This window comes from Phyllosticta citriasiana, assembly GCF_038021145.1.
Source record: "Phyllosticta citriasiana strain CBS 120426 chromosome Unknown IWZ02scaffold_4, whole genome shotgun sequence".
Lineage (NCBI taxonomy): Eukaryota > Fungi > Ascomycota > Dothideomycetes > Botryosphaeriales > Phyllostictaceae > Phyllosticta > Phyllosticta citriasiana.
In genome coordinates this window covers 931,255-945,637 of record NW_027117281.1, presented here as the reverse complement: position 1 = coordinate 945,637, position 14,383 = coordinate 931,255, and the positions used below count along the sequence as shown (strand labels likewise).

Genomic DNA, 14,383 nt, shown 5'->3' with positions numbered 1-14,383 from the left:
CCAAACGCAAAAATCTCAGCTCCCTGGCTTGGCTCGCCCCTGACCATTTCCTAACGTTCAAAGCTCAGCACTTAGCTGATAGGATGCCGTCATATCGCTTTTACATAATCTAACCCATGCGCGTCGCAGCTGGGACCAGGCCCCAACCTCGAGGTTTCAGTCGCCCCATAGGGCAGCCGTCCCTTTGCATCAGACCCTCACCTTCGAACTTGCCCTGCTTCAAAGTTCCTTCATTTCGCTTGCGGCACTACACCAGTTGGGCCGTTGATCCGCACCGTTCAGTCTATCAAGACGCGATTTTGCTCAGACCGTTATCTTCTGGTACCACGATTTTCCTCTCAAAAAGCCCGAGCATGTGTTCAACGGCAACACCTAGGCTTTGTATTCGTTGCACATGACGTCTTAGCTTTCCTCCGGTCTGATTCCTGATCGCTAGGATCCTCGCGGAACTTCGATTGGACACGCATGGCCTTTGCGCTGAATCTGACAGAAATCTCGTCGTTGAGCACGCAGCGCGCATATGCCCAATTCGTAGTGTCACTGACGTACGTGTCTCGGCATCAATGGCTCCAAGAAGCACAGGCTTCTGCAGTGCTTCTCAGCTGAGGTCTCTCCCAGTGTGATTGAACCTTGCGCTGACCAAGACTCAGGAAGCATCAAGTCCCCATTGCTCATCAGTGGTCTGTCCACAGACTAAGATCACCTATTGAGCTTGACCAGGACCCTTGACTGATTGCCGAGATGCGCTGCCGGCGGCCGGACGGTGTCGAAAGTAGGCAGCCGATGTGTTTTTTCTCTCACCAACTGGGAAGCCGTCGTTCGCCAATTCTTTTCCAGATCGGCTGGGCCCGACAGCCAGCGCGTTTTGTGCATGTTTGCTTGGCTCGACGCTTTCATTATTTGCTACCTAACAACAGGTAGGGTATTTTGGAAGAGATACTCCTGACGATGCTGTAAATTAGGATACAAATCTTTGCATGTACAATGGGTTTAAGAACAGGTTTTCGTCGACTTCGTCGTTCAGGAGGCCATTCGGTAGTTCCCGGACTTGTATGGATCTCCCTCTGGATCATTTGGATCTCCTTGCGGCGTTACGACCACCTTGCCATCTGGTTGATCGTCTTCAGCATCGAAGAAATGGACAATGGCTGGCGGGTGCCCTTTTCTCCCATATACTGGTCCACCAAACTGGAGATAACCTTCGACCAACGGGAGTGGGTACTTGAGCAAGTCCGTGGAGTTACCGTACACCAGAACTTGTTGCATACCTTTTTCCAGTCAGAGATTTCCGATTTACAACGACCAACGATCCAAAAATGGGGACAACAGGACATACCCATCAACATGTGTTGCAGAATGTGGCAATGCATCATGAAAACACCGGCTTGCGTTACTCGATGTCGCCATCCCATCCAAGAGTGCTTGACCCCAGTCTTTTCCTTGGACGAATATCGGTAAAGCATACTCGAGTCTCGAACCACGGGCGTGTGCCTAGCCGCAGCCAATTTCATCTCATTCTCTGTCCGGTTGTATTCGCCTTTTCCACTGCCGATATAGAAACAGTGCTTGCCGTGGATGTGGATGGGATGGATGTCTGCGCCACCCTGTGTGGAGCCGGTATTCTCAAAAATGAACTCAATCACTTCACCTATTTTGAAAGGCCAGGCCTTGGCATTAGGATCCACGCCACCATTGGCGACCGCAGCGTCGTAGTTCGGCAGAAATTCGGTTCCGTTCAGATAGAGAGCCACCAGGTAAGGAATGCGAACTGATTCCTCGTACCAACTGACGCCATTTTGCATCCACGTCACATGCTGCTCTTTGCCTTTCCAGTCCGTTGTCAGTTGGAAGATGTTGACATAAACCGTTCGGGTCACTTCGTCCGCGGTTGGAAAGTCCGGTTCCGGAGTCAGATTTTGCAAGTCGTAGTCGAGCCAGCCCTGCACAGTCGGAGGAAGGTGAATAGGAGGTTTTGGGGGAGGTTCAAGGTTGTCCATGTACTTGGTGGCGTTGAAATCGCAAGTGGTGCCGTAATCGAGTATGGCATAAGAGGTGAATGAAGTCGGGCGATCGCGAGTCTCGGCTTGCAGATAAAATTGCGTTCGGTCCATGGCTCTAATCTGGTCGCAGGAGAGTCCCTTGATGAGCGTTGAGTAACGCTGACCAGACGCTATTTGGATGAAGGGAACTTCATACGCCTTCAACCAGTCGCCGTCGGCCTCGATCAATGTGAATTTATGCTCCTCGATGCCCACGGTGGCAAAGGAGAGCGCAGTCGCGCCGATCCATCTGAAACGGTAGGTTTTTCCTGCTTCCATGTCGAAAACTGGGAGTGAGCAAGACTCGTCCTTATTCGTGTGTGTATAGTTGGCAAATCCGTGGCCATTTATCAGAAGTGCACCGGTCTCCCCAGTCCATTTGAAAGGCTTTTGGGTCAGCTGTTTCTTAATTTCGTCATCGACTTTTTCATAAAGATCGCTGAACACGACCGTCTTCTCATCGTCGTACTCGTGAGGAGGTGGGATGCCAGGTTTCTGATCAATGATGAGCGGCCCGAAAACCGTCAGTGCCTGGAAGTCGACGTGAGAATGGTAGAAGTAAGTCCCAGGGCCGATATCGATCAAGTTGATCTCGTAGTCGAAAAAGAAAAATGGCCCAATCTCGAACTGACTAGCCCTTGGCGTACCGTCGGCCCATGGAGCAACCGCCATGGTCAGGCCGTGCCAATGCTATTCGCCAATGTTAGTTGTAAGCTTCAGCTGTAGGCAGACCGCGCAACAGCGCAAAGCTGGAGAGGGATTCTAACCATCGTCAAATTATGGTCAGCCATGTCATTGTAGACTCTAACCCACACGACACTACCAGATTGAAAGCGGAGGGCCGGGCCAGGAACGGTGCCGTTGGCTACTGCCGACTTCCGCTTGATGCAGCCGATGGAGATTTCTTGCTCGGTAACCCGCAGGACAGCATCCGGAACAAAGCTTTCGTCGTGGACAACAATGTGCGGATCTTGGAATGCCCAGGAACTCCAGGCCCCGAGCCAGGAAAGGAAGAAGAGCAACAACCAATCCATATTCCAACCTTAGAACAAACGAACTTCGACAGTAGGGCTGGCAAAGCAACTGGCGCAACAGCCGCCGTAAACGTAAGAGGGATATTGAGGTAATTATGAGCACATAGTCCAGCAGACGCCGACACTGGGATATTCCGGCGGAGTTCGAATGATTCAAATAAGAAGACAGGTACAAGCCTGAACGCCAGAGGCCCTGGGGATACATGGGCGAGACGAAGCTGCGCGCCATTGGTGCTTAATGCATGCAAAAGGCGTCGGTGCCTCGTGTGCGCTGATACTCTGACTAGTCGACTTCCCCCAAAAGACGGCGACGGAAGACGCAGTGTGCCAGTCTGACAGCTGCACTGGGGTATGGAGCGGGAAAGAGGTCTTGGGACATCCTCGCACTCCACAACATGCCTAAAGCCAATTTGAAAGTGCCAAGGGTTTGTGTGGAGGAGCTGGGCAACAACATGCAGTGTGTGAGCCGCATTCTGAACAACTTTGGGGATAGCTTAAACTTAATTGCTGTTTCGTTCAAGGCACTTCTCGCGCGGGCGCTTCGTGTTCGACCGTCATTTCATGTTTCACTCCTCCTTGCAACCACATCGGAACCTGCGTGGGTCGAATTTTCCGGAGAGCTTCTTTGCAGGGCCTTTCCTGTCGTAGATGACGAAGTGGGGTCCGATGCTACATGCAGCGTCACCGTTGTACACCGATGTACAGACCCAACGCAATGGCATTATTCAACCTCGCAGTTGCATGTCTTCGGAACAACATGTCGCAGAGGAGCGCAAAAAGGCTTACGCACTTGGACGCCCTTGCGCGCCATCCAAGACTGTTTCCTCTCGACACCGACTTGCGTCTCAGCTTTGGGTGAAGTGTTTCAACATGGTGCTCTCCAGCTGCCTCGAAGCACAACGTCGGCCCCAGAACTGCCAGATCCGGTTGGGCAGCTTTTCGCTTTTCCCGACGAACACACATCCCTACACTCGCTGCTGTCCTACCTAGAAGTGCTTCAACAACATCTCACCGATCCATCAACAACCCCTCTCTGTGAATCCTACAACTGACACAGCTCAACACGCTTCCGATATCCAAATCGCGCGGTCCAGCCGTCTGTCGGCCTTTGCAACCTTTTCCTGTTCACTTCTGGACATGTCACGCTACCCTCCTGTCAAGGTTCTGTGGAGAAGACGTCTTCCCGGGACGCAACTGTTTGTGGCTTCGCCTTCGGCTTTTGATCCTGCCTGAAAAGGTCATCTGCTGTTTGTTTCGACTGCTGTATTCACTCGGCCACGTCGGCCGAGCTGAGTAAACACATCGCTTAGTATACAGCCGAAGCCTTTTCTCCTCAGAGCCCGAGTGTGGGGATTGCGCTATTTTGACTGTCTTTCGGACTTCTCGAGGTCTGAGGTCACGACAGCGGTGACAGCGGTGGCGGCGCCGCCTGTTGGAAGGCCTACCGAGATCTCCATATTCTAGCGCGTCTCCGGGCGTGCGGATCTTGCCAGATTCCAGACGATTACGTGCATTTGCTGAGTCTTGGAATTTTCTACAACTACTGCGGCCGGATGATGGGTGCCTTCGTCCAGGTGGTGAGGCTTTAATCCTTGGCTCCCTTGCTCGGCACGAAATCGATGGGATCGGAAGACCAATCTTTGCGCGCGGAATCCGATCGACGACCTGGACGACTTACAGGCCTTCAAATGCAGTATTTTCTTGACTAAAGCGTCATGCGCCATGCCAAAGCTTCTTCCAGGCACGAAGCAGTTGTCCGCAACGAATGAAGCTGATTAGATATCCGGGTCGGCAGTTGGCGGTCCTGAACTGTCGTAATGTCTAGAAGTCTACCCCGCAAAGTATGCCCACTGGAAACAAAAGTCAATCGCGTGGTCATTCCCCGGTATTCACGTTGGGTTGTCCCCATGGCTGGCTAGCAACTTTGGATAACTCGGCCGCCTTCTCCATAGACCATCCGCTACCCAAACACCTGCTGTCGACATCGCAATACAATCGAGCGCAACTTGCTGTAGTGATGTCAGCTCACCTCAGCCACTTGGCCGCAGCACAGGCAGTTGCCTCACCACGCTCCGCCAAACTTGTATCATTGCTTGTTCGTCAACTTTGACGACAAACTCTGCGTTGTTATGCGGAGACTTGAAGATACAGCAACAAGAAGATGTCGACAATCCCCTCGCGCTCACATCATCTCACTCGCGCGACTGACAATCTTGCCAAGAACAGAAGCCAAGTGTACTGCGCCTCTTCTCTTCTCCACGGACCTGAAGAGATTCGCTATCGTCAACTCCATTTTTGCCAGGTTCTTCCGCGCGGCCCTTTACACCAATATTCACTGCCTTGCGTCGGGCTTCTGATTACGACGTCTTTTGCCACGGGAGAGTCTGCCCGTGCCATGTGGTCGCTTGGCTTGCTCTTCTGCTAAAAACAGAGCGTGCGGTGAGCAAGTGCACAGCGCCTTTTGGAACACTGAGTTGGTCCTCACGTGCGAAACGACTTGATGCTTCTCAATGAGACGGGTACGTAGGCTCTGCAGGGTCACGACAGCGTAATAGGCAGGTGTGAGACTTGCGACCGCCTCCAAGTCTGACGCGTTGCTGGCTTTGGGTCGTGAACCGCATCGTTTGCGCCTGCCAATCCGGGACCGGAATCATTTTATAAACTCGCGACGGCGATTTGCGAAAACTGCGCTTGTTGAGAATGAAGACCAATCGAGTCTAATATTCGCGAGCCAATGATCGATGGACTCTACGAGCATTCAACGTCCAAGAGCGGTTGATTCGCGGCTTGGAAAGTGCGGCCGAAAGAACTTTGCTCCTGTGGTGAAAGTGACTTCAGTGGCTTCGTGATGGAAATTACTTGAGCAGAGCAAAACCACCTGATCAGAGGTAAACTTGAACTTGGTTCAGTAGGACGACACCGGCTTCGGTTCTAGAGTCGAGATGCAGGGGCCCCCGGCAACATTTGACAGCGAGGGTTTGTCCTGCCGTTTGTTTAGTAAGTTGCGCGTATGTTCAGCGCGATAATTCGTTTCCAATATTCGTTTTCGCACTCATTTTTCCTCCATCAGATGTCATGATTGGACCAGGCTTACAAAAGCACCAGGTTGATTCTCTCCGAAGCCACCCGCGTGCTCCCTTGACGCTCGTCGAACCGGCACTCGCATGGGTCTAGTCGGACGGCCCGTTACCCCGCGCCCCCGCACCCCTGGAGGATAGCGTTGAACCTTGCCTGTAAGGCTGCAGAGCTGAATTCTTCTGGTTGGACGTGTGCGATCTGGCTTTGCGTCCGGGTGCTATTGAAGGTCCACGTGCTGCACCGTGGGAGAAGTGACCTCGCCGTTGATAGGCTTGACAAGATATCAAATTGACGCTACAGCTGCATGTTGCCGTTTTGTGCGAGGGGAAAATGCTTACTGATTTAGGCATTGGAAGCCAGGACATGCTGCCTTCCAGTTCGACCCGCTACGCTGCGCGCGAATTTATTCAGTGATGCGGACGGGATTGCCGCGCAATCTTCAGGTCTGAGGGCAGACGATTCATCATGGACCACGAACTCCCAAGGACTCTTCCCGCCTCATGGTACACCAACCAGGAGCTGTACGGGCTTGAACGCAGAGCGGTATTTTTCAAGGTAGCGCTGTGTCCTCAACACCAAATGTCCAATTGCTTCATGCTGACGTTCCAAAAGTCATGGTATCTCCTTGGTCCCGTCACGAGATTCCACGAGGAAAATGTCGAGTATGAAGTTGCGCAAATACCGCTTATTGTCACCAGTGATGATGAGGGTGCACTAAAAGTCGTCAACAAAGACACGGGCCGAGAGATGCGAAGTCACATCACGCCAACGGGACTCCTCTTCGCGACCATTTCAGAAAGGGCGCCTAGTTTTGAAGAATTCTATCCGGACCTGCTAAACTTAGTCGGTCGGGTCGACTTCACCGCGCTTCCCCATCGCCGTAGCATCAAGTACGAGGGACGCTTCAACTGGAAGACTATGGTCGATGGCTATCAGGAATGCCTCCATTGCCAGTACACTCATCCGTCCTTTTCGGTCTACTACCCGCCAACCTTCTACTCGGTTAAGAATTTCAAAAACTTCTCGCAGCACATTGCTGATCCCAAGAAACCCGATGACGGCCTGTTTCTGTACTTTTTCCCCAATTGCACTTTGAATGTGTATGGAGGTGGCATGTCCAGCTTTCGCGTCTGTCCAACGGACAAGGTCGGAGTCACGCGCATGGAGTTTGACTATTACCACATGGAGTCGGGAGACAAGTTTGAGGAGTACTACAAGTTCGTCCGGCAGGTGGCGCTAGAGGACTTTGAGCTATGCGAGAAGGCCCAGGAGAATCTGGAAAAGGGCGTCTACGCTGAAGGCATCCTCAATCCGAATAAAGAAAATGGCGTTGCGTGTAAGTGCTGCCTGGATGCTTCTTATCCGTCTGACTAACATGGGTAAAAGTCTACCAGAATCGCGTTTTAAACATGGTGTTTGACCAGCATCAAGCCGAACAGCGAACTCCTGACCAGGGGTCGAAGGATCCGGAATTGCTGGAGCAACAATCTCTCCAAGTCTGCTAATTGAAATGTGGAGATTTGCATCGCATTTTTTCGCAATTTTGTGCGGCCAGCCGCGAAGGAAATCTGGATCTTTTCCGACAAACACATGATTGCTTTTTCAAAAACACCGCGTCGATTCGGTCGAACTGAATGAAAACCCGGCCCTTGTCGTCCACATTAATAGGGTTTCCTTTTTCGGGAAAGCCGGAAGCGATGACGTCGACGCCAGTGGATTCGTGTGGTCAGCAGGAGTTCGTCGCCTGGCGCGGTTACACTCCATCGCCGTGTTTTTTCTTGCGCCTGCAGGCCAAAGCAAAAGCACCATCCCACCCACGCACATTAATAGGCGGGGTTCGTGCAGGACTAACCGCGATAACTCCCCTTCTCATGCACCCCAAAACGGAATTGCAATCCATTCCCCGCCGCCCTCCTTGACGCTGTACGCACTTCGACGCTCTCATTCATCTTCTGGACTGCGGAAGACCAGGTTTCCACAACCAACTCGCGCAGGCTCGATAGCGCTTGCTGGATCAACATTGCACCATCAATTTATGAAAACGATCTCAGCCGCATCGTGAAGACACTTAAGATCAACGATCCACGTCGACTCGCTCCTTTTGGGCCGATTGGACTTTGTGTGCGTCGAAATGGAAGGCCCTTTAATTGGCCTGTTTTGTCTCGCTATCCCTCCCACGGCGGTAGCGATATGTGCCTACATCTTCTTCTTCCATCACGAGACTCGGGAAACAAAAGCGCCACCCCTGTCCACGATATTCGCGCCAAGCGCAAGACCACCAACCATTCGAGAGGAGGATGAAGATACGAGCAGTCCCGTAGTTGAGCCAAGTTCTCGATATCCCGACGACTGGAACAGCAGTGACAGGATACATGAGACTGAGCGACGTGCCATTTTCTCCAAGGTGAGGCAACGGGGAGCAACAAGCAGGCCAATAGGTGCCTGATTTGCGGTGCAGCAATGGCTCTTCATCGCCCATCGCAGCCGCTTTTCCAGGCCCGGAGACTATCACGCCTTCCAGGTTGCCGGATTCCCAATATTTCTCATCCTTGGAAAGGACCACGTGATTCGAGCGTTCCATAACGTCTGTCGTCACCGCGCGTATGCCGTCATCAAGAAGAAGTCGGGTTCGTCGACAATCCTGGGATGCCGCTATCATGGGTGGTCCTACGATACCAGGGGCCGTCTGGTGAAAGCGCCGGCTTTTGAGGACATTTAGAATTTTTACAAGAGCCAGAATAGCCTGTTTGCGGTTCATGCCTTCACAACCGAGCAAGGCTTCGTGTACATTAACCTTAGCTGCGAAGCGCAGAACCCCTCGCCCAAATTCGCACGAACTGACCTAATTGCAAGTGAGTGGCGGATTTCCGAGCGCTCCGCTCCACTCACGCAGTTTGAATTTCAGGCGGATTTGAACTGGAAGCAGGCCGGTAAGTGTGTGGTGGGGAGGCTTTGAGGAACGCCAGACGAATCTGTGAAGCTGAGAATGATGCCAGTCGACTATTTCGAACGGATTGGGCACACCGGAATGACTCGACCGAGCGGTGGATGGAAAACATTCATTACCTCCAGAGTCCCCCTCTTGTGGAAAGGGGTTCATCATCCAAGTGATGCTCCTGCCATCCTGGACAGTCACGGCCTCAGCTCCGTGCAAGTTTCTCACGATGGAAGGCTTTGGTACACTCTGTCGGCTGACCCGTCGTCCGCTCGCCAAACGGTGTTTCGCTGCGACGTCTACCTCAACTGGCCTGGCGATAATGCTCAAGCTGATGCCGCGATCCACCGAATCCAGCATGATGTCCAGGCTCACGTGGAGGCCGCCACAAATGCCACGCGTCAGGAGTGGCAGAAACATCCGGGCTTGCAGGCGACCATCTTGGACAGCTTGACGGAGCATCTAAAAGCCGAGAGAAAAGCGGGCAAGGAGATTTGGCCCGCAAATCGCGATTCCGGCGTCAGCGAAAGGTTCAATCGGGCAGATACGTGTAATTCAAACATTCCTCGACTCAGACATGTCGCGAGGGGCTTTGCTGATTCGATTGCAGTGTGCAAGCAATTGCAGTGTTTGAAACCTAAAGCGCCCGCGTTGGATCGATTGGGAAGGCCGGGTTTACGGAATGACTTGGAGTGGTGAAATCGACGGGCGATAGACATACGCAAGCGCTTGATTACGGACGGAAGTATGGATACGCATCGGCATTGGGTTTCGACTTGGTGTTGCACCCAGTTCCCAAAGCAAGAAAGGGGAGACCTTTTTTCAGCATTTGCATGATTACCGACCGATACATGTGGGCCTATTTTTAGCATGGAGACAACTCGAATCAAATTACTGTTTGTACAAAGACATTCCACTTACGCCATTTGCTCAGACTTGGCATCGAATGGGTCCAGCTTAGAGCCGTTCTCTTCAACCCCACGTGGAGAACCCCCCTGGTCCGTGAACTACCCCTGTCGGTTCAGACGCTCCTTTCCAGTGCAGCTCTCCAGCCAAGGATTCTACGAAGGAGAAGCAAGCAAATTAACCGAAATGCGTTCCTCGAGGCACGACCGCAGGTTTGGAAACGAGACAAGCGACACAAGTCCCAACGAGGCCAACAGCCTGCGCGGATCGGCTCGTCGGGCGGAACCAGCCGAGCGACGGCCGTGAAGCGGACACATTGCCGATTCGCCCACTTGAACTCAAAAAATGGTTCGGGAAGCTATGGTCACTCTCGTAGCATCGGCACGCTGATGCCCATCACAGAAAGAGCCCGGTCTCGATGTCGCCGATGAGGGACGTTGTCTTGGCCTCGTGGGTCATCTCAACAGTCTTTGCAAAATCCGTCAATTGCGAATACGGTCGGATCCGGGATCGACTGCTGGCGACTGGCCCTAGAGCCAGTTGACGACGCGATCGAAGGCGATGATAACGGAAGGAGAGCTCGTCTGCGCCATGGATTGAGCGCGTGTCAGTCATGAAACGCCCAAATTGATGGTGGCGAGGTTGGGTGTGAGGAAGAAGAAGAACAAGAGCTGCTCCGCTTTCTGTGCCCACCATCGGCGTTTGAAAAGTCGAGAACATCCTTGACCCTCGCCGAAGCCACGTGTGGAGTTGCGCGACACCCCATATCCACTGTTGACATTCTACAGCTAGGCGCTTGTTTCAAGATCACCCCTGGCTGCGCCGCGCCGAACATTCGCGACGGACGAAGACGATAGAGGAAGGGCCTTGATATTTGCTGACGGTTAGGAAGTGGGTGGAAAGGGGCGGGAGGCAGCTGGACGGGAAATCCAGCGCTTAGGGGTCTAAGTGTGAATTGACAATGATCGCTATTGTACTATCAGGTCGGTGTTCAACATCAACAGCTTTAGGAGAAAAAATGAGAGCAGGACGGGAGAATGATAGGAGATTATATTGATTTTAGCCGTTTCATTTAGCCCGGCTAATGAGGCAGCTAAAATCCCCTTACTGTACATACCCCTTACTAAGGCGTAGTCTCTCACATATGTGTATATTTTATATTAGAGACTAGTGTTAAAGAGCTAGAAGCCAGACTTTTTAACTGGTTACCTGACGACAAGTTTTTTTTTCTTAAAAAAAAAAGTTACATCTCACTAACGCTGACCTCCGGCGGGAGAGTACAGCGTCCACCCAACGGCCCTATTCCAACCGTTGTCTACCCCGCACTGATTGAATCGACCTGATTGTCGGTGCGTAGGGTAGGCGGATGAGCCTTATTGCGAAGAAGGTTATCCCCACCAGCTTTTTGCACCAAGGTTCTGTGTGAGCTTTATGCTTGCGAGCGATGTGAAATTCAGAGTTAAACGGCTCCAGATCAAAAAGGTCCCAAGCGGTTCCTGCCGTTCCGAAGCAGGTGATGATGATTTCATGATCGGTCAATCGAGCCTGAAGGTTGAAGGGGGCCACAGTGTCGAGTTTGTTGTGACAACGAGTGACATTCTCAACCAAGAAAGTTAACCGGCCCAGAAGTATGCCCGAATGCTCCATGGCGGTGCACATTTGCATATTCGTTAAAGTCATGTTGGTCATTATCCCCCTAGGACGCCTGCGCTTTCGTTCGTATTCCCGGGTAAGTCCCAAGAAACCATCCTGACACAAAATCCTTTCGCTATCGCCTATTTTCCCATTTGAATTCAAGAGAAAGCATGTGCTGTCGCGATGGTAGCCGAACAAGTCTCTCCACGTGAAAGATACTAACGTAGGAAATGCTGCCGGTAATACTGTTGCGATGGTGATGCGGCTTCCGATGTGGTTTGGCTTACGGACATGCTCTTCAAGATGGCGTTTTGTTTAAGGAGGACACTCGAAGGCCTTTTGATTCCAGAGCTGTGCCGATGGGGTCCGCCTTCTTCTCTGCAGCATTCCACGCAACAGTGCCCCGGTTCGTCGATGAACAGACATTCGTTGCTTGCGTTTGGATCTTGGTCAGTCCGACTTCTCGTCGAGCTCGCGAGATTTTGCGAAATTCTGCGAGTTCGACTCTTTGCGCTCTTCAGCGTCTGAAGCGATACAGTGTTTCCAGGGGTAATGCTCTGCCTTCTCAAGCCCATTTTCGAAATTTTTGAGTTTTTCGAGTTGCTTTTGCCAGATCGGCCGTAGGAGTCGTTGAACGACCCTAATGTGGACAAACGGTCTTTGGCCTTGGCCATCGCAGTGGTAAACAAAGCCTTGATTGCGGGAAAAGAGGCACACATAATGCCTCCATTCAGCTCAATGTCGGTAAAGAGGAGGATTCGACCTCCGCTCTCAGCTTGATCGTCTGATCGCGTCCATATGACTAAGTTTACCAGCCGCAGGATGGACGAGATCAGGGCGAGAATTCCGACACTGAAGATTGCCATGAGTGTTATGCGTCGAGCCCGCGTTATTTGCAGCCGGTATAGCAGAGGCATTGGAAGCAGGACGATGAACAAGTCGGTAAAAATGTTGATTGACGCATGGACAATCCACATCGTCTCTCGATCGCTACATTTGCCTGGAATGAAAACGGCCATGGAGAATGCGTCTGAGGGCCGAGGACATTGAAAAGCGTTGGTGAGGATGAACGAGATGGACATGGCGCCCACGAACGCCATTGCCGCGTGGACAGTCTTGCGAAACCAACGGTGCTCAGATATCGACCGGTAAAAGAAGAGGATTGAAAGCTTGATGAATAGGAGGTCGACCTGGTACAAAATCTGATAGGCGTACCCTGCTGTTGTCAATTTGAAGTTTCATCCCGGTCAAGGTAGTTTCTTACATGATTTCAAGGTTCCCAAGAGAAAGGCAACATTCTGGACATATTAGAGAGCGCAACAAAGCAATTCCGGGACTTGATATTTACCATCTCAGCTTGTGTGAATGGCGCACCAGCGCCAAAGTGCACTTGGAAAACATTTGTAATGGTGATGCCCCATGTAATGATCTGTCGCATCGTCAGTGGGCAAAGATGACGTGCTGTTTAGGTGGACGTCCTACCACTGCCGCCAATATCATGGCATCTGCCACTCCAGCCCTTTTGATTACTGCGACATTGCAATACAGCCTAGTTTCATTTGTTAGAAGCCGAGAAACTTTTCTGACTTTTCATCCACTTGCCTCATCAATACCAAGATCGTAGACAAGCTACTCAGCAAGAATGATGTAATCAGGGTAGTAAACTGGAGGCCAGCCATTTTTGAATTGACCATTATGCCGATGTTTTGGAGGACGCCCTGTTCGCCATTGTCGGAAGAGGGCACGAGGTTTAGATTCGCTGCGAAAAAGTGGGCCGCTGTGTGTTCGGATCCGTCCTACAGATATTGAGCGCGGCTCTCGAGCTCAGGGCTTTAAGAATGGAGTGGACGCATTGCTCGAGCAGGGCCAAGCGCTCAGGTGATTTTGAGCAGAGGCAAAAGGGCCCCCTTCAATGTGTGCGAGCGTCGAAAATCACCGTAAAACGTACGCTATGTAGCCTAGGCTCTTCCTAACAAGGTCATCAAGACCAATGCGCTCGAAAGATTGCCATCGGGCAGACATCGGCCTCGCAAAGTCGCGGATCTTCATGCAGAACGGGAAGGAATTGCTCCACATCTCCAGTGACGGAGCAGTCTCTGGTACCGCTAGAAATGAAAACGATGTGCGGGCGTAGATCGCGCTTAATACGCGCGAAGTGTTTTAAATGACCAAACGGTCGACAAGGGGCTCGGGACAGCTACGACAACAAAATTTTGAAGCATTGCGAGGACTGAAAGTCGATGATAAGGCCTCGAGAGAGAGACTCGCAGCGGTCGCCGTCTTGTGTGTCTTGCTGGGTCAGCTGCTATCCGTCTCCTGCTCGGAAATCTCGCAATATTCCGGCATAGCGATTTCCATCTTTCGACGCGCGGACGGCACTTTTTCGGTGGACGGCGTTCTCCAGGTGCATTTCTAGCAGGTCGGGTTCATTAATACACCCCGTGCGTGCGTAGAACGTCCAAGAAGTCTGGAAGTCGTACCGGCTACGTGGGACTCTGAGAGACAACAGCTGTGCTTATACCGATGAATCTCCTCCTCAGGTTCAAAATGCTATCGCTTTTCAGCACGAGGGGGATGTCCATAGCCATGCTTCGGTCTTTGATCTTGTGCCTTGGCGATTTTGGTCTTTGGACGTCACCGGTTTGACATTTCAAAAGTGGGAGCTGAGCCTCGGTGGTGCATCTTCAAACGCAAGACTCCGCAGTCGATCTCATAGACGGCTGGACCGGCACGCAACCTTGCTCTTTGACCTTGAA

At 52.0% G+C, this 14,383-nt stretch overlaps 5 protein-coding genes across 5 annotated transcripts; 2 read left to right on the top strand and 3 right to left on the bottom strand.

Moving 5' to 3' along the window:
* Positions 1–1,020: 1,020 nt before the first annotated feature.
* On the bottom strand, positions 1,021–3,073 carry IWZ02DRAFT_374898 (Cupredoxin; the record flags this gene model as incomplete). The annotated part of the gene is made up of 3 exons (XM_066764788.1): positions 1,021–1,268; positions 1,337–2,729; positions 2,807–3,073. 3 exons carry the CDS (start codon positions 3,071–3,073, stop codon positions 1,021–1,023), a joined length of 1,908 nt encoding a protein of 635 aa, XP_066624539.1.
* Positions 3,074–6,530: 3,457 nt separating this feature from the next.
* IWZ02DRAFT_206085 (uncharacterized protein) lies at positions 6,531–7,705 on the top strand. The gene is made up of 3 exons (XM_066762639.1): positions 6,531–6,706; positions 6,764–7,487; positions 7,538–7,705. The coding sequence occupies exons 1-3, from the start codon at positions 6,617–6,619 to the stop codon at positions 7,654–7,656; spliced, it is 933 nt and encodes a 310-aa protein (XP_066624538.1). The 5' UTR covers positions 6,531–6,616; the 3' UTR covers positions 7,657–7,705.
* On the bottom strand, positions 7,706–8,135 carry IWZ02DRAFT_206086 (uncharacterized protein). The gene has a single exon (XM_066762640.1). It carries the CDS (start codon positions 7,973–7,975, stop codon positions 7,754–7,756), a length of 222 nt encoding a protein of 73 aa, XP_066624537.1. The 5' UTR covers positions 7,976–8,135; the 3' UTR covers positions 7,706–7,753.
* A 147-nt stretch (positions 8,136–8,282) lies between these two features.
* Positions 8,283–9,993, top strand: IWZ02DRAFT_497904 (Rieske [2Fe-2S] iron-sulfur domain-containing protein; the record flags this gene model as incomplete). The annotated part of the gene is made up of 5 exons (XM_066770200.1): positions 8,283–8,555; positions 8,610–8,840; positions 8,889–9,081; positions 9,148–9,636; positions 9,697–9,993. 5 exons carry the CDS (start codon positions 8,283–8,285, stop codon positions 9,783–9,785), a joined length of 1,275 nt encoding a protein of 424 aa, XP_066624536.1. The 3' UTR covers positions 9,786–9,993.
* Positions 9,994–11,763: 1,770 nt separating this feature from the next.
* Positions 11,764–13,632, bottom strand: IWZ02DRAFT_206006 (uncharacterized protein). The gene is made up of 6 exons (XM_066762638.1): positions 13,576–13,632; positions 13,230–13,423; positions 13,110–13,176; positions 12,976–13,056; positions 12,892–12,925; positions 11,764–12,843 (listed from the first exon to the last, which is right to left on the bottom strand). The coding sequence occupies exons 2-6, from the start codon at positions 13,319–13,321 to the stop codon at positions 11,846–11,848; spliced, it is 1,272 nt and encodes a 423-aa protein (XP_066624535.1). The 5' UTR covers positions 13,322–13,423; positions 13,576–13,632; the 3' UTR covers positions 11,764–11,845.
* Between the last annotated feature and the right edge of the window lie 751 nt (positions 13,633–14,383).